The sequence below is a fragment of the Plectropomus leopardus genome, chromosome 12, assembly GCF_008729295.1.
Source record: "Plectropomus leopardus isolate mb chromosome 12, YSFRI_Pleo_2.0, whole genome shotgun sequence".
NCBI lineage: Eukaryota > Metazoa > Chordata > Actinopteri > Perciformes > Serranidae > Plectropomus > Plectropomus leopardus.
The window spans coordinates 17,856,408-17,875,539 of NC_056474.1; the positions used below are offsets into that span (position 1 = coordinate 17,856,408).

At 41.1% G+C, this 19,132-nt stretch overlaps 1 protein-coding gene across 2 annotated transcripts in view; it reads left to right on the forward strand.

Moving 5' to 3' along the window:
* Positions 1-400: 400 nt before the first annotated feature.
* The window catches only part of epha4b (eph receptor A4b), a 108,463-nt gene continuing 89,731 nt past the window's right edge, over positions 401-19,132 (forward strand). For both annotated transcript variants that reach the window (XM_042498541.1, XM_042498542.1), the window contains exon 1: positions 401-569. In XM_042498541.1, coding sequence (XP_042354475.1) covers positions 452-569 — 118 coding nt within the window. In that variant the 5' untranslated portion in view covers positions 401-451. The remainder of the gene's footprint in view (positions 570-19,132) is intronic.

Consider the following 19,132-nt stretch of genomic DNA (forward strand, 5'->3'; position numbering starts at 1 on the left):
GATTCAGATTCAGACAACCACATTGCGGTGACATTTATAGCCTATTATTACGTTTGAAGCTCCATTGTGCGTGGCTTCCAGGTTTGCCTTACATAATTTTGATTATGCCCTTGAAGCACTGACAATTAAATGTTTTCATGTTTAATTGGGAAAAAAATCAAAACTCAATATCGGGCCAATTTCCTAGTTCAGGTGGATGATTTTTTTAACAGTGTAACCTTGTGTGAGGAGTCTCCTGAGGTCGCTATACCACGCCAGAGCTCAGGCGGCTGATTGACAGGACTTGGCTGGCTGTGGACCCTCCTTCCCAGCGTCTCCTCCTCTCTCTCTCTCTCTCTCTCTCTCCTCCTGTCCTCTCCCCTGCTCTCTCTCTCCTCTCAATCGCAGGGCTGCGCTCACCAACTCGACACCGCCAACAGGGATGCAGCGAGGGCGCAGCGCAGCCTGAAAAATGGCACCACCACGCGTCCTGTGGATCTATCCATCCCTTTTCCTCCTGTCCCCCCTGCTTCTGCTTTTTCACGCGTTGTCGCCGTGCCGAGCCTTAAGGAATTACCCGGAAAATGAAGGTGGGTGCCCTGGCGAGGTTGTATATGTGAGTGTGTGAAGCTGAAAGTGGAGTGAGGGAGATGACTCTGGTTGTGCGCTGTGTTGGCGGATGAGGAGCCCCATCCCGCGGTTCCACTTGCCGTGGAGCGGAGCGGAGCGGCGGAGGCTCCCGTTAAGTGCTCGGCTCGGTTATGAATGATGCATAAAGAAAAAGCGGAGAGAGAGAAGGGGCGAAACTGTTCGTCACGTTTTTCCTTTTCCGAGCACACTGACATTAAATTTGTATGACATATATACACACAAGCATGCTGAAGATAGAGAGCGCTGATGGAGACATTTCACTTTCTGACATCTCTCCACATTTCATGCATCTGTGTAACTATATTTCTTGCATTAACTGAGAAAGATTACACCAAAACAACATTGACATCTCTGCCAAAATCCCTCTCAATTATAGATATCTTCATTATAAAGCACTGATAAATGTTTTTCCCCCTTCTTTAGCCTCAGTCTGCAAATGAGGAGCAGCAATTACATTAAATTTGTCACACGCTGCTGCTGAGCCTCTCTCAGTTATTGTATTAACATCGATGCTCGGCCTGAAATGAGCCAATGCATTTACTCACTAACTACTCTTGACTGCTTGGTGGGCTGAAACATGGTTGGGAGCTGGATTGTTTAATGGGAAGTTGCACTAAATGGAGATAAAAGAAGAGAGCGACACAAGTTAAATGCACAATAACTGCTTTATAAAGCTGTTTGAGGGTTATTTAAACTTTTGTTTGCTGGCTGGCTGTCAGACTGTGGGAGTGGAGATGATGCAGCTGTGACTGTCATTCTGGGAATCATTTCACTCAGTGCTCCCCAAAGCTCCAGTAAGTCCTGTTTTGGAGCCAGGGGCTAAGGTTTTGTTTCCAGAATGGGGGGGGGGGGGGGGGGGGGGGGGGGGCTAAAACTGGGGTTTGGGTGTCCTTTTCCAGAAAATTTTGAGTGTCAAACACTTAAATTGCTGCATTTTGGTGAATTTTTATTCATTGATGTGTGCATTTTCTGCATGTAGAAGTCTTTAATTTTGTCAAAACAAAAGTGATAATTTCATGTTTTCAATTACGAAGAACAAATGCACATGTTCTAGAAACTGAGGGTGACGTGTCCGCTGCTTCGCCCCCCAAGTCGAAACCTATGTCTATAGTGCACCAAAGCTTTCCATCCCGGTTATGAGCTTGATGATTTGCCTTTCATTGATATTTTCTTACTCACTCTCTCCCTCACACACACACACACACACACACACACACCACACACACACACACACACACACACACACTCAGATGAAACAATCCAGTGATCACCTTGAACATGCACACAATGACACAATGACAGCCTAAGGTTTGATGGGATCTCCTGTCTCCAACAGTATAAGCTGCGTGTACGTACATGCTGCTGAATGTATGTCACAGCCCCGTGGAGTTCACATAGAACAAAGGCTCTAGAGGATAGATAGGGAGTGAGACGCACACAAACACACAGAGGGAGAGTGGAGGAGCGTTTTAACAGCGGGAGACAATGCATGTGAAGGAGACACTAACACACTGTTGAAATATTCATTGAAATGAGCGTGAATGATGAAACCAACTGGAAGCCAAAGGAAACTCTTGTTGATTTAGATAAACGGCCAAGGGCATCTGTGAGTTGTGTGTGTGTGTGTGTGTGTGTGTGTGTGTGTGTGTGTGTGTGTGTGTGTGTGTGATATGTCTAGCTTGATAATTTTTTGTGGTGACTGAAGGTTTTTCATAATACACACTTTTCAAATAATCTGCCAGGCAGTCCACGTCTGTGTGATTCACTTTGTCTTTCATCCTCTAGTTAGTTCTCTGTCCTGCTGTGTCAGACTATTGGCCTAATTGGCACCTATAAACCCAATGCCGGACTTATGTGGGAGTGTGTATGTGTGTGTGTTTGTGTGGAGGGTGTGTGCACATACCCCAATGGGAAAGTAATTCAATGAAGCCATTTTTGTCAGCTGCTCTGTGCCCTGCATTTACCTTTTCGGCCTGCCAGTTTTCCTGCTGCGACTGCATACTTAGCTGAGGGATTGCTCTTCTTTGTGCCTGTATGTGTGTGTGTGTGTGTGTGTGTGCGCACCTTGTGTTTGTCTATGAGTGCGCATATTCTCCACCCACGTATCTCGGCAGTCATGTTATTCCAGGAAATCCTCCCTCTGAGTCTGTCGAGTTGAAGCAAGGCTGTCATAAAAAGGAGAGATAGAGCTCTCAAGGCTCAATTAAGAACACAGTCCCTTTGATATAGCTGATAGTGTTAGCGGGAAAATAGTGTTAAGCTGTCAACAAGCTTAGTTTACTACTAGAGCTATTGATCTGCTCCCAAAATTGTTGGCATTTACAAGAAGCTCAGTTGCGAGGGTGGACCGGCGGCGCACGGCGCTCCCGGAGAATTGATGTTTGAAACTGCTGCAGACCGGAGGACATGTAGTGGAAGAGAGTTCATTCATAAGTTGTTTTGGTGAGAAGTGTCCTCTGAAGGTGTTTTGACACTAACAGAAAAAGGAGGAGGAGTGGAGGAGTTTTTGCAGACCAGCAGAGGGAGCCCAACACACCCTCGGTCTGAACCCTGAGGGCATACTGATGTAACAGTAGGGTGGATGCTCGCAGGTCTCCCATGGTTCCTTTTTGTCCTGCTGTCCCGTCTTTACTCTTTTTCTGCATCCCCTCCTCCCTTTTTTTCCCAACTACTTTTATGCACCCAATCCTGGCTTTTTGCATCCTCCTGTTAGGGAAAGGAGTTCTATTTTTGCGTCTTCCCCCTCTCTCTAAATATACCTCCCCAATCCTAGAAAACACTGGGAGCGCCATGCTTCCTTCCACCGCAAGTGCATGCTGATTAGAGTTTACTAATAGAGGTGGATAAATGATTTAATTCCAAATTCTGCCTGAAAACTGCTGCGCAAATGGATGTGTAATTGAATTAATAATCAAGAGTGGGCAGGGAGGGAGAGGAAAAAACAAAACATGGGGAAAATGTGACTCAGGCATGGTTTATGTTATAGTCTTGAGGTTTACTGTAATCTGTAATTGGTCTCGGAACTACGGTACACTCCAAGCTCTTTATTGGATTGGCCTTAGGGTGCTGGGAGAAGGGGGTGCTGTATTGCTTTGTAAGGTTAACATGAGGGTGAGCGGTTAGTGCAGAGGCAAGCATATGTAAAGCCTCGTCTTACACACACGGCGTATGATTCACACGGGATCCTGACTGCGGTATAATGTTGGGTCAAAGGTCTCCTCTCGTTTAATTGCTTTAATCTATAATGGTTGCTTGTAGTTATCGGCAGAGTCATACCTCACTAAGTATGTGCGTGTGTGTGTAAGTCCGAGAGACTGCTATGCTCCCGTGTAACAACCGTGACCTTGGACAGAAGATGATATAGATCTACGCTTCCATCAGAGAGCAGCGGAGACAGACAGCGAGCACGAGCACCCTCCTGTTAGTCTTGTCTAGCTCCTCTACCCCAATCCATCTCTAATTCCTTTCTTTCATATCTGCCCTTCTCTCCCTCCTGCCCTCCGTCTCTCTCTCTCGCTCTCCTTGCTTTTTTTACCCTTTTGTCTTCGTCTCTCTCTCTGACCTCCGGTTACAGTGTAACAGTTTGACAGTCGCTGTATGTTTTCTGTAATGATGTGGAGCTCCTATATATGCTTAACACAGGTCCATGCACAGGCACACACAGATGTATGTGCACATGCATGCACACACACCCACATACACTCATCTTATCGTAATGTATGGCTGGGGGGCAGTTTGGTGGTCTCGGTCCAGAGAATAGTGTCATGTATTCCCGGGGCTGGCTGATAGATGGGGTTATAAATACAGCTCAGTGACAGAGAGGGATTCTGCTGTGAGGGCTTCACCTCATGGATCCATTTTGTGTGTGTGTGTGTGTGTGTGTGTGTGTGTGGGGGGGGGGGGGGGGGGGCAAGCGATAAGAAAAAGAGAGAATACATTTCTGTGTGTTCTGTTGTGCACCTGCAGAGCTTTTGTGTTGTATTTGATAGCAGTCAGTGGTTGCTAAATATGGTTTTGTATCTAGCCCCTCCGATTCAAATCCTATTGTTTTGCCAATTTGAATGATAAACCGTTAACCCTTTACAGTCCCTTTATGCATGTCTAACCTAAAAGTTTGACATTACATGTATTCACTTTGCTGCAGAAAAGATAGACACCATTTCTTATGTCTTTATGCTAAATATGAAGCGATAAAAAGTAGCTTAGCTTAGCATTAAGACTAGAAACAACAGATTCTGAAACAGCTCCTTTAAAGCTAACAAAATAAAGGCTGTGACACATCATGCCGATGGTCGGATGTCTGCCCTTGTTGGGCAAATGGCCCTCATCGCCGCGGTGTGTCCTGCACCATTGGCCCTTGTCGACCCTCATCTGCTTTTTTTCCAACGATTCAGCATGTTCAATCGATGGCGGCAGCCGTAGAGCCCATCAGTGACTGAAATTACTCTGATTGGCCATTCAGCTCAGCGCACGAGAAAAGAAACGCAAGGGAATTATGTAAACAAGCTGCTTTAGTCAAGGGGGAGTGAGATTTAAATAAACTTGTTATATGAGGTAAGATTTTTTCTTTAGCTATGGAGCTCTCAACAGAAATGTGTCCTGGTGGTTTGTGTTCTTGTTCACTGACACACAGTTAATATGCTTTGTTCTTTCCGTAGTGGGTTGTGTTGTTAATGTGCTAACTGGCTAACTAGTGTCATGGCGGTATTCCCGTTCCCGTTTTTTTGGGTGAGACAAGGCAACACAGCAGGGGGCTTTCGTCGCCACTAGTTCTCTGATGTCGGCTTTGCATGTCACCACCTTTAACACATTATATCTTTGCAATCTGTTAACAAACAGACGTCTAAAAAAAACGAACATTTGTGGTTTTACAGGGGTTGTTGTTGGTGACTTCCTGGAGTATCTTCATCAATTTCCAGCAGTTTCCAGAAAGTCATTGCTCCCGGCCAAGAAGTAGTCCGGCATACAACCCGCATAAAACTGCAGATAGTCATTTTTAAAGTATTAAACAAAGGAGAGATAACTGTTAACTGGTGAATGTTATGGTGAGCTTTAAGGCCTTTATACACCAAGGGAGTCTTGTATACCATTATTTCAGACATCAAAATATTATTTTGAACAGCTGTTTGTGTCGTGAGTGCTTTTACTCAAAACACAAATATTGCGTGATAATATAGCATTTTTTTAATTAGGTAGGTTTTTTTTAAATTTTTCATTGAAGATAAAAGCATCAACCAATCATGTTTTGTGGAACAACAACAGCTCGGTGGCTCCATAATCCAAACATAGATGGCAAACTTTATTACTCCTTTTTAACCTTAACTAAGGCAGCGCAAACTAGATCCACTCCTCCTGCTCTTACTTTTCACAGTAAAAGCCCTAGACATATACACTGGGTAATAGTTTACCAGAGGGGACTGAAGTTTACACAGAGCTTTTCGCTAAAAGGAAACTCAATAAATTAGCTTAGAGTAGCTTAGGCCATAAAAACAACAACTCCTGGTAGTTGGTCCTCTGTCTCTGGGCTACCATCATCAGAAGGACCTCAGACTGTCATAATGACCTGCTGCAACCGAACAATAGTTGCAGCTGTTGCAGATTTGCATTTCTGCCAGTATGAATAGTTTTGATATATGTTCACAAGTGTCACAAAGTATTTTCCTTGTCACACTGTCAGTATGTAAAGCCCTTTAAAGGTGCCAGGCGAGCTTTTTCCCCCTGCTTCAAGCTTTTATGCTAAGCCAAGCTTACCATGTACTGGCTGTAGCTCCATATTTACTGGTGTGAGAGTAGTATAGATGTTGTCTAACTCTCTGCAAGAAAGTGAAAAAGCTCTATTTCTCTCAAAATGTCAGACTATTCCTTGAGAGTTGTTAGTGATATGTTATTCAAGCTGATCTGCAGACTGAGCAGTTTTAAAAAAGGACAGCAAAAGCATCTGAGCTACATTTACTGTTGTGCATATGTATATGCATAAGTTTAGTTTTTCTGTTTATGATGTGAATGCAAACAAAACCTGAGCTAAATGAACTACAGTATAGCCACAAATCACAGGTTTTTCCTTACTTACTTTCCCTCCTTGCTTTTTCTTCAGTGTTCTCATGTCTTAAAAATCTGTATTGTATTTCAGTGTGTAATTTATTGGATTTTTACATTTTCCACAAGTTGATACACAAGACAGAAACTGATTTTTTATGCATTATTTTAGTTTCCGCCAAGAAGGTGAAAATGTGTGTCTTAAACAGCTAGATGGGAATTTTAGGGTTGAATGATTTCCGTCGGATGCAGAGTTCATTAATGTCAGAAGAAGCCTTCCCTCAGTGTGTGATGTCTGATGGCTGCAGTGAAGTTTGGGTATAAGTGGGCCCCCACCATGTAGGCTGACCCCCTCTGTCTCTGAACAACCCTTAACTGCTGGTCAAATCACTGATCACTGGGCCTTGACCACTTTCTACCCACCACTCGTACACGTACACACACACACACGCACGCACGCACGCACACACACACACACACACACACACACACACACACACACACACACAACAATTCCTCCTTTTTTCCTCTCACTGCTCCTCCTCACTCACACCCTACCCTCCTTTCCTGACCTTTAATTTGGCTAAATTGAATTTGGTTGTTTCCGTACCTCTCCCTCTCTTTCTGTTTTTCTCTTGTTGTTTGCTCTGCGGGTTTGGCTCGTGCCGCGGCTGTGAAAGGCTGCATTAGCCAGCTTTACAAACAAACAGCCGAGGATTTGGGTCAGCCGTAGATATAGTATGTTTGCTGACCGGCGCTCTAGTCTTTTCTCTGCTGATGATGAACGGCTGTGAAGGTTTTATGAGAGCAAAATACCTGAGGACTTAAGCTGGATTGTAACTGCCAGGAAATATTCACACAGCTTCTCCTTCATTTTACTTTACTCTTGAATGTGAAAGTCAGTTTACATATATAAGGGCTCCTACAGCTTAAGACCAATTAGATTTAAGACTTTTTAAGACTTTCTAATATAACTCAGAATGAAATTTAAGACTAATTTTACCATAATCAAAAATCAAGACAAACACGAACTGACCTCAGTTATGTCGGGTTAGGGAAAATATTGCCCAAATTACCCTAATATCAAACGTGACTTTTTTGCTTCATGGCGAAGACAAGGGCAGAACAGGACTGGGAAATATTTGTTTTTTAGCACGTTTTCTTGCCATTTTGGTGTTTCCCCTCTGCTCATGACGAGCTTAAAAAACGTTTCGCATTAAAGACACCAAGCCTCGTATGAATTGCCTTTTACTGGTTCACCTATGGCAAAAAATATTTGTGAATTAGCGTATTTTCATTGTATTTGCACTTTCCCATGTGATTAGCTGGCTAGCAGACAGTGGATTATCTACCAGGCCAGAAAGAAAATATGAGTGTTGTTGATTCTGCTATCATGACATCATGAGGCATTTTATGAATCTGAATTCATAAAAAACTTAATATTAAGTATTGGCATTTTTTTTTTAGACTTTTGTAAGATCAATTGAAGACATTTTAATACCTATTTAAGCCTTATTTTTAGATTAATTGAATTAATGCCTTTTAAGACTTTTTAACGGATGTGCAGGAAACTTGTATTATATCAGCACATGCTCGAAATTGATTTATTTATCCTAGTATAGCTGTGAAGTACAATCCCACCATGACAGAAACTGCCATCATATAAAAACAGTGTGAAACTTGGATGACTGTTTCAAAGTTTTCCTTACTAGAAAATGTTGTGTTTCTAACTTTTCACGTCTTTTTGTGCAGCTTATCAGACGCCTTCTTGAGAGTCACAAATGGGACCTTATTTCCCTTTGTTTACCCCGTTAGCTAATTTGCCAAAATGTACGTTTGTCTCGCCACACAAGCAGAGCTTTTTCAATCAATACATGGATGTTAGCTGCGTCAAGTGGTGGTGTGCAAGACGTAATTGAGCAACAGCAAACTGGGAAGCTAACAGACTGTGTTGGTTTGGGGTGTTTTGTGAGCATAATTCCTTCAGAAATGCTCCTGCTGTACACCCAACCGCCTCACTTATTCTTTTTAGCGTTGATGTAAGCTTGCTCTGTCTCTGTTTACTATTTTATGGTGTCCACATCAGTGCAAATTGGTTTAAGTTTGATTTGACATGTTGCCAGACAGACGATTATCGCAGGCATGTGTTATGTGGGTGTGTACCGACAGTAGCGACCTGTCCAAGCGCACTTTTATCTGACATGTGATTTCCAGTCCTCACTGCCGTGGCTCACTCCTGAGATTCTAGGCCAATTTACCCTCCTGTGACCAACCACTGTGTGACAGCCGTGTGCATGAGTGTGCATGAAAGTATGTTTCCATCAGGAGGAATGTCATAAGAGCTAACAAAGCACAAAAAAGGTCAAGAAAAAGATGAACACACAGGAAGAGTTTAGAGAAAGAATTATCTGTTGCTTATTAAGAAGAAAAGCCTTTTCTCTCACTGTTCATTCACTCTATTCACTCCTCACCAGCTATTTTACTTCACTCCTGCAAATGAATGGTAAGATGTGTCACAGTGTGAGTGTGTGCGTAGCATGTGTGGAGGCGTATGTGCCTGTGGTTTGTACTTTAAGTTGTTTCTGAATCCTCAAGGTCTCTGGATTGTGTGTGTGTGTGTGTGTGTGTGTGTGTGTGTGTCGTTATGGTTGTGTGCGGATGTGTTTGTTGCTCTTTGCCCTTGATGAGTTGCTGGCATACTGGTGGAAGAAGCTTATTAAAAAAAACAAGTGTCTGGATCTGACTGGGTGTCACAGTTCAACACCACAAGCGTTCAACCAGCACGCACAGACAAACCCGTACACACAAACACACACACGCACGTGCACACTCCAGAGCCTCTTCAAGCGACAAACTAGGGCAGTGCTCCTGTCATAGTCTGTCAGAATGGCATCTTTTCTGTTTTGCTGGTGCTGCCAGTGTATATGAAATAGCAGAGTAGGCTAATGTACTTTCTGCCACAGCTGAAGGGGGAGTGGGGGTCCAAAAATGCAAGCTCAACGAGGTACAGTTCATCACGTACATGAATATTTTCATAAACATTTTTAGCTTTGCGCGCCATCTGCCTTTTTGGTTGCCAGGCTTTTTTTTTTCAAGGCTTTGGAGAAGGTTTTCAATAAACCATGTGCATCCCATTTAGAAATCACTTCACTAAAGCAGCTGCCTTGAAAAAGAGCTTCTTAACATCACATTTATACCCGTGTGGGACTGCAGTGTAGTAGACATCTTATGGCTGTTATCTTGACTTATTTTTACCTGAAATTGGGTTAGATTTCTGCTGGCTTATTCAGGAAAATCCAACCTCACAGTTTAGACATACAGTAAGAGCTTTTGATAAATTATGCAGATAAATCTTCTTGTTTGTTTTGTTTCATTTTATTTTAAGTAGACATCTCTACGTTCAATTTCCCCAACACTCTGCAAATCACACTAAAGCAGTCTAGACTGATAAATAACACTACAGATACGTTGTGTAGTGTACTGATATGTATTTCAGATTTTTGTAAAGAATTGTCCCTTTAACAAATAGAGTATTGCACAAAAATATACAATATAAATAGAGTAAACTGAAAAAAACCCATTTTTTTTTACTTGTTCTGACATGAAGGATTTGATTAAATCCAACTAGATTTGATAAATGTCACCATGAGTTGTAAGAAATAACTAAAGTGTTATTTACATTGTTGTAAGTTGTTTTTATCATTTTACTTCTGCCCTGCCTCCACAGTTTATTTTAATGTTTCACAGCACAAATGCTGCAAAGTAGATATTATTTTAAGAGTCTCGCTCTATTAGCAAGTCAGTGATGCATGAACACTAGTGTCCCGATATAGGATAACTATATGGAACATAGAGTAAAGCACATGAAAATTATCCAGCCTTTTTCTGTCACACAATCACATTTATTTTTTGGTGTAACCCAGCTAACATATTTAAGTTTCTCAACACTATTGTGCATTGAAACATGCTCATATATGTTTCTATGGTTGAATTAACTGATGAAGATTTGTAGGAAATCCTACAATATATTGTTTTGAAATAATATAATAAATGTCAAAGGAAATTAGTATTTAAAATTAAATTAATCAATCTTGTCATCATTTATCAGCTTTGTTGTGAAATTTAAGGGTAAATGATTATAATAATTATCTTTTTAATGCTTTGATCCACTTTTCTATCAACTCACGACTCAGACATCCAACTATTATTAAGCCATGCATGTAATAGCTAATTTAATTTTATTGGTGTGTTTCACAGACTCCGTTTTTACCTTCAGTGATCTGCTCCTGTCTATCAGTCATTTGTATAACTATATGCTGCTGTGTAATTATCTATACGATTCAGTCCAACCCAATTTAATTTTGTGTTTGTCGAAGTGTGGAGGATCAACATTACATTTTTTTTCGAACAGAACAGGAAGTTAGAAAGCAGGGGTAATTGAATTGAATCGAAGAAGAATTAGGATTAAAATTAAATTTAAATCCATTGAATTATTCATAGACACATTCGGTTTGCAGACAGCTATCACACTCAAATAAGAATAACATTTTCCCTCAGAAATTATAATAGATCCCATCTCATCCTTCCCCAAACTCTGTATGGAAAAAATGAAATTAAGAAAATTAAAGAATGGGATATGCCTGCTTTAGGGGAAATGCGTCGCACGCACACACAAACAGCACATAATACAGGCTGAAAATCTGTTTTAATATCTTTTGTATTTTAACTGCACCTTGGCGTATAACTAAAGAACACTTTAACAGGAGTTCAAAATAAAGCTTCAAACTCAGGATGTAAAAGGAGGGCCAAAAGATGAATATTTCCAAACACTTCCAAACATCTGTTATGTGTTATACAGCGATTGTGTTCATCAGTGCAGACTTTTAATACAAGAGCAAACTCAGTATTGGACAGCAAACAGATTTAAGTCTGTATGTTTATGAAAGAAGTTGAAGGACTGTTGATATAAATAATATCTGTATAGTGTAGGCATAAAGCACCTGATCAACTGGGGAAAACAAAATTTAGATTGTCAATTTATAACTCAACATGTTCAATTTTGAATAGAAACAGATTTCACATTTATATTTGAACACATTTATATCCCGTCACTGCTGGCCATACAGCTGTTCCTTTCTTGTAAAATGCATGCAAAGTGCAAGATGGATTCATGTTCAATGTTTCCTCCAGAACAATGTCTTAATGGAAGTCCAACAAAAGCATGAGAGAAAAGATTATTTTGTATAACAAAATAATAGCAATAAAAAGTCTCTGGAGATTAGGGAGGGGTACTGAAACCTGTTGCCAATATGGCACTGGTCCCTAATGGGACCAATGCAGATTCCGGTGCCTCATTTCGGTGCCGGATTTCTTGCGTAGTGGGCACCATTTTAAAAGTCAAGTTTTAGCCCCAGTATCGAAAAAATATACGTATACCTAACCCCACAAACCTACTTGATACATATCATCATCTTTAAAATACGTTATTTTGACATTCTCCAAGCCATTACGATTCCCCCATTTCCATTCAGCAACGCTTCCTTCAAAAATTCAAATAATGCTAGCAGTCTAACATCATGAGGATAGTGGCCAAGCCAAGAAAAATACAATGAGGATTTTTACTGGTATCATGTGTTTTTCATAACATGCCCCTAAATTGAATCAAATTCAAATCATATTGTGGCAGAATTTGCGATATCAGCAAATATTGTAAAAGAATCGATATAACATCGTATCATAATGAAACTTAGAATTCACACCAGTAAAAATAAGGTAATCAGAGGAGGAATATAGGAGGAAGGAAATAAAATAACACACAGCTTCTATAAAATGGCATGAACGGAGGATGAGCGCACAGACGGAGAGAGAAAACTAAAAGAGAGCAGACTGATTGAGAGCCTCTGGTGGTTTGTGGATGAGTGGAGAGAGGACTGATGAAAAGACAGCGAGAGAGAAAGAGTAGCAGTCTCGGTATGACGCCAGCTTGTTCCTAAAGTTCAGAGCTCAACTCTTCCCACTCCTTCATCCTGCTCTCCGCCGGCCCGTTTGTTGCCCTGACAACACTCTCAATCGTTGAACTGCACTCTCAGTGGAGTGGAAGCAAGGGAAGGTCTGTGTGCGTGTGGCGGCACTTATACTGAGATATTGTGTGTGTGTGTGTGTGTGTGTGTGTGTGTGTGTGTGTGTGAACTCGTGCAGTTGTATAACTGTTTTATTTATTGCATCTGAGTGTATCTGAGTACAGTGAGTTGTCTCATATATGGAGAAAGCTGCAAAGCCTTGTTGTACTCGTGCACATACTTGAGTTTTACTGTGTATTTTCTTTTCTAGATGATTAGCAATTACTGTTTTTATGATGAACTAAATTTAATTAAATTACATTTTTCAAAAAGCTTACCAATTTATAAGTTAATGTTTTTCTTGTTTCATTTGGACAAAAATGGACACATCCAGGCTAAAGTCTTGCCCTGTTATTATGCTAAACTAAGCTAAACTAACATTGGTCAGCTGCTCTTGCGGGCTTCATGTTTAGCGCACAGACATGAAAGTAGTGTTATTCCTCTCATCTTATTCTGTGTTTCCCCCAAATATTTTTCTGTAATAATGAAAGAAATATGGCAAACCAGGATTTCCCACACATTCCCACAATCAAAACATCTGCCCCCACAAACTGATTTTATAATTTTGGAGCTGGACCATTCATTAGGAGTGCTACTGAACTATATATACTACTTTGTTATTGATAAAACCACACAGTAGCAATTGCTTTCACAAGCCTCTCTGCAGCAGCAGCTCCTTTTGTCCATTGATCTGATCAGCACTGACAGGATTGACATCAATTATCGACCCTGCGACTGCAACCCCTCAAACTGCCGCTGAGGGGGAAAAAAGATCTCATGACGAGTTGCGACTGCACTACACTCATGGATCCGCAAAAGTGTCCGACTTTAGGGTGGGGACACAATGCTCCCCAGGCATAAGCTACACACACATATATATATATATATATATATATATATATATATATATATATATAGTAATTTGTGCAGGATGTGTAAAAATGTTAATAGGGGATGTGCAAAAGTTCACTTTTTCTGTTATGTCTTACTGAATAGGCAGTGCTTAACAGATTCTGAATAGATTAGTTTACTGTTGTTTTTTTTGCTATTTTTTTTTTTACTTTTTACCTCAGCTGAGTGGGGGTACACACCCATAAACCTCCTGAACACAGAAAATAAGAAATTACAGGCAGAGGGCAGACCATTGCAAAAACATTCTGGTGATGACCGAGAGGGATTACTTCTGTATGATAGTTTTTTTTTTACATAGCATACATTTGAATAATAATTAGAACTCTGGAAATCAGATTAAAAACATAGGAATACGAATTAAATTGAAAATAAAAAAACTGTAACACAACCTCTGCAGTATAGCAGCATATCTTTAGATTATTTTGTGCTTAAAAGGAGTGATCAGCATCTTATTTGCATTTTCTCTCCATTTTTCTCCTCTCTTTCTATTACCGGAAGATTTTTTGCCACAAGAGCACCTTGATTAGTCTAGACTGTAGGTGTCAGCATTTTCTTGCAGCAGGAAACATAACAACTTTTGGGGGTGTGGGGACATAAAACCCGGCTGAAAATCGTTTTAAGCTGATTGAATGAAAACAACGAGGCTTACATGTCGTATCAGCATGTTGAATGTGGTGTCAGCAAGCCCCCCTTTATTATATATCCTGTCTACCAATGTAATATTTTGTGTTCTGAGCCGAAAAGATCTTATGAACTCATTATGCAGTCACATATTGTACTCTATATTGAGTCTGTGTGGTGGTCTTATTGAGCAGTCTTTTTCTTTGTGGCACTGGCACCATGCTAAAGTGTGTGTGACTCAGTTTAGTGAGTGAGTGTGTGTATAAGCATCCTGGTCTCTTTGTGCGCCAGTCTGGCTGTTGGCAGTGCTGTTTGATTCTTGGCAGGTGGATCACAGCTTCTTGCGGCCCAGCTGAAGCGGTGGATACCAACCAGAGAGAGAGAGAGAGACAGAGAGACTTAAACAAATAGAGAAGGAGCAAGAAAAAGAGAGGAAGACAGAGAGAGAGAGAGAGAGACCCCAGAGGGAGGAAACCGGAGTGAGAAGAAAAATAGACAGACACAGAAGGAGCTGAAGAGACAAAGAGACTGAAAATGTTTTGGCTTTTCTGCACACGGTTCCTTAAGTACTGTAGCTTCGGCATTTTACAGCGTTTGTACAAGAATTTACGAATTCACACCCTCCGCCACCACCACCACCTCCTACTCATCTTTCACTCTCAGAATGTAAACCTCACAGTTTGGTGCTGAAAATCAATAAGGCAGCATGTCTCTCTGTAATCGAACAACTCTCACAGTAATCAGCTCACACGTGCATGCGTATAGATCTGTGCATTTATACCCCGTGATGAAAGCTTGGGAAAAATTAGATGTGTGTGTCTGTGTGTGAGTGAATTGTTTGTGTAGGAAGAAAAAGGTTGAGGAAAGACACAGGGGCGTGGCAACAAACTATGGACCTTATGTAATAGTAGTCTCTCTGGGCCCTCTGTCCTTCCTCTGTCTCCCCATGTCTCTCACGCCCTTTTTTTATTTTTCTATTTAGTTATTTTCTTTTTTTGTTTTTACAAAGTCAGTTTCCGTTCCTTCTGTCTTTTCTTTTTTGGAGGCCCGATTTCCTTTCCTTGGAAAAACATGACGGTGTTAACTGGTGCTCAAGCAGCGTAAACAGTCACTCGCTCAGCTTTAGCTGTGTTCAGAGACAAATCCTGACGCAGGGGTGGACTAATCCATTTGGCGCTTTTAAGGGATGAGAGGGGCCTCTGGGAGCTTCCACATTTTTCTATACATTAGTCTTCTAACTGATCTATTCAGACAATTTTGATTTAGTTGTGCAGCCCGTTCTCATTCCTAACTCATAAAGTAACGCCGTTTTGTCAGTGCTTTTTGCGTCAGTGCATAACACCAAAACAGAGGCACCTTTCACATGTGCATGAAACGCCGCTGGATGGCGTCAGCTAGGAACCTGCCTGGACAGGACTTGTCGCAGTGTTATTATACGCTGGTGGATGGTCGAACAGCACCTGCCGGGTCCACATGACACACACGTGGGTGGTGTCACTTGAAAATGTGTCTGGATGGAGCCTGATGCATATGCATGAAGTGCAGCAAGACCGAGCACACTGAAACACAGTCAATAACAATGTAATAGAAGGAGCGCGAGGGCGTTTATAGAGCAGGTGGGAGAGGAGGTGGATGGGTCCCACAAATAAAGGACTCAAAACTCAGGTACAAAACTGATGTCGCTTCCTGTCTTCCACACCTTACCACATGCCTCTTTCCCCTAATCCTAACCATCCATGCCAGCATGTGCTTTTGTTGATGTCGGCAAACGCAGAAGGATACGCAGAATGTAAAATATATGTGGAAGTCCACTGCAAAGCAGCAACGTGTGATGAGTTGGGATGAGAACACCCTGAGTTATGGCACTAATTACTTCGAAAAAAATTACAACCAAAACCGAACTTTTCCTTCCAAGTTGTTTTGAGGGCCCCCTTCCATTGGGGCCCTGGGTAATCAGTTCCAGTTTCCCCCCAATACGACACCACTGGAAAGATACGATAGTACTTGTAGATAGATTTTTGTTTCATGTTGTCACTGAGTGCTTAGATTTTGAAGGTGCTCCACTGTGAGTATGATATGTCATGTTAAGCAGCTCAGCAGCCTGGAGAGTGTGTGTTTGCGTGTGTGAATGTGAGTAAGAGAGAGAGTCTGGTCATGAGACGGAACATGAGCCTGGCCTGAGTGACTGACTGATGAGCTTGGTGTTTTTATTCTGGGCCAAAGCAGGCCTGTCCCAGGCTTAAATTTCTCTCTCTCTCTCTCTCATACACACACACACACACACACACACACACACACACACACACACACACACAATTTAGTCAGTTCCATGGAGAGAGGAGAGCGAGGGAGACAGAGCAGAGGAGTTTAGAGATGGATGGATGGATAGATAAGAGGTATGGCTTTAATTCTGTTCAGGGAAGAAAACTATGTATTTTTTTTCATAATTTCTATTTTCTTCTCATTTTTGACACACACAGATACACATCCATACACTGAGTATATGCATACTGACTATGTCAGCAGACAGGAAGCTATAGCTAATACATAATTGATGAGTCCAGTCATTGATTACAAGTGATAAGTGGTATTGACAGGGGGTGTGAGGAGAAGACAAAAAGTGTCGATGTGTCGGTTTATGTACGTGTGTGTGTTTTCCCAGTGGGCTGCAAAATGGCTTTAGAATAAGTAATGCCTCTGGAACACATTAGCATACTTTACTTTGGGGCAAATTTCTACATTATGTGTGACACCAGACACAAAAAAGTATCTAAAAACAAAAACTATTTGCATGGTTAGATTAACTGACTTCAGGAGGTAAGCAAAATAATAATAACGATAAGATATGAAATTCTGAAATTATTTCCTTTTTCAGTTTTTGAGACGTGTCTGAGATTTCTGCCTTCGCCCCAGCAGTGATGGAATTTCATGGTGGAAAGTTACAGTTAAAAGAATAATTAAACATTTTGGGAAATACACTTATCCACTTTCTCACCGAGATACATGAGAAGATTGATACTACTGTATGAAGTGTGGAGCTGGTGCCAGCAGGATCTTAGCTTAGCCAACAGATACATAACTCTTCTTATAACCACAAGGTCTTTGTACATGTGTATAGACAAAACTAAAAAGACACAACTTCTGCTGGAGAACAGATTTTTGAACTTTCAACGGTGCAAGGCCAGCTGTTTTATGCTCAGCAAAGGTTAATCATGAGTTTTGACGGTAACCATGTTACCGAAAGTGTTGAGCTGTTCCTTTCAAGAAATTTGCAGCTTTTCAGAACATAAACTGAAGCATGGGAGTTGGGACATTTGCATATATTTCAGGGGTTATTTAATAATTTTTATAAACATAAAGAGAAAAGAAAAAACAGGGAGATTTGTGTAGAAAAAAAACAAAAATTTGAAAAAATCTTGAAATATTGCAAAAAAAGTTTTAATGCTTGGGGGAAATAGAAAAGTTGGGATATATTAAATGAAAGATATGACGCGTAACATATTTGCCTAGGCCACTGCTAACTTTACTTTTTTGTCTCTGGGTGGCTTTTAACATGCTTTTGTCTGCACACAGGGTTGTTACCAAAACTCTTTCAAGAGTACACAGCTGTAGTATTATTTGTTCCAACTTCTGTCTCTATTGTCCAATGTGCTCTCTGTGATTATTTGTTTTCCTTCGTTTGAAGTTTGACTTGTGTTTATTAGCGTTGCAGTGGTATAATGGCTTCTGACTGGAGCATTAGCACACTCTACTGCTTATCTCAACAAACCAAATCTCAATAATTTTTGCAAGCAGTAGTGTATGGAAAAGCCCATTAATTAACATTTCCTTTTACTGATTTTCAGAAAACACGACTAGAGAGAGCTTAAGTTCTTGGTGAGTTTTAAGATCAGATCAGAACTTGCACGGATTCACATACAGACGGGGCAAGTGTTTCTAATTACCTAACAACTAACATCTGTACAGTCCATAAATTGGCAGATTGGAGTAAATAAAAACAGTTGTAGCGTGAATAAGGAAGTGAAAATTCACACATGATAATCTACAGAATAACAATATAAATATGGGGCAATGCCTTCAGTAGAAAGTAGTTCCAATGTGTCCACTGTTTCTGGAGAGACACTGATATTGTATTTAATTGGGATATTTCATTGTTTTCAGCACTAAAGATACCACTAAAGAAGTGAGAACATGTTTTTAAAATTTTTGTGAACCGACCCTTAAATCATTCAATTAGATTCTTTGGGAAACACATTAAAGGTTTTGGAGTAAGTGAGTCACAGGGAATATCACTGGCAACAATGACTGTATGTGAAACAGATAATTTTGCTAAATTCCACGAAGCTTGTTGATGGGCTTTAATCTCCGAGTGTGTCTGTGGGAGAATGTGTGTGTGTGTGTGTATGTGAATGCCTCTCCATTGGGTCCTGAAATAACATATTATTATACCATTATGTCCAATTTCTGCACGCCACTCAAATGCCCATGAACTGAGGAAAGCAGTCTAAATGGTCCTTAGTCTCTCTGAATACACACATGGGCTGGAGGCTGCCTGTGACCTTTTGCCGCTCAGCACCTCTCCTCCACTGCATCACTCTCATTTAATCTATCTCGCCCTCCCTCTCTCACCTGGGCTCTGCTGTGCAGCCTCCCTCTCTGCTTCATTATACCGTGTGTGCACTATTTTCTCCGTAGCTGTTTTCTCACACAGACGCTACTGTGTGTGCGCTGTTACACGCGCATACGCACATGTACACTCACTAATACAGCATGACATGCCTCCCTGCTGTCATGGTGTGCTGAGCTGAGGAGAA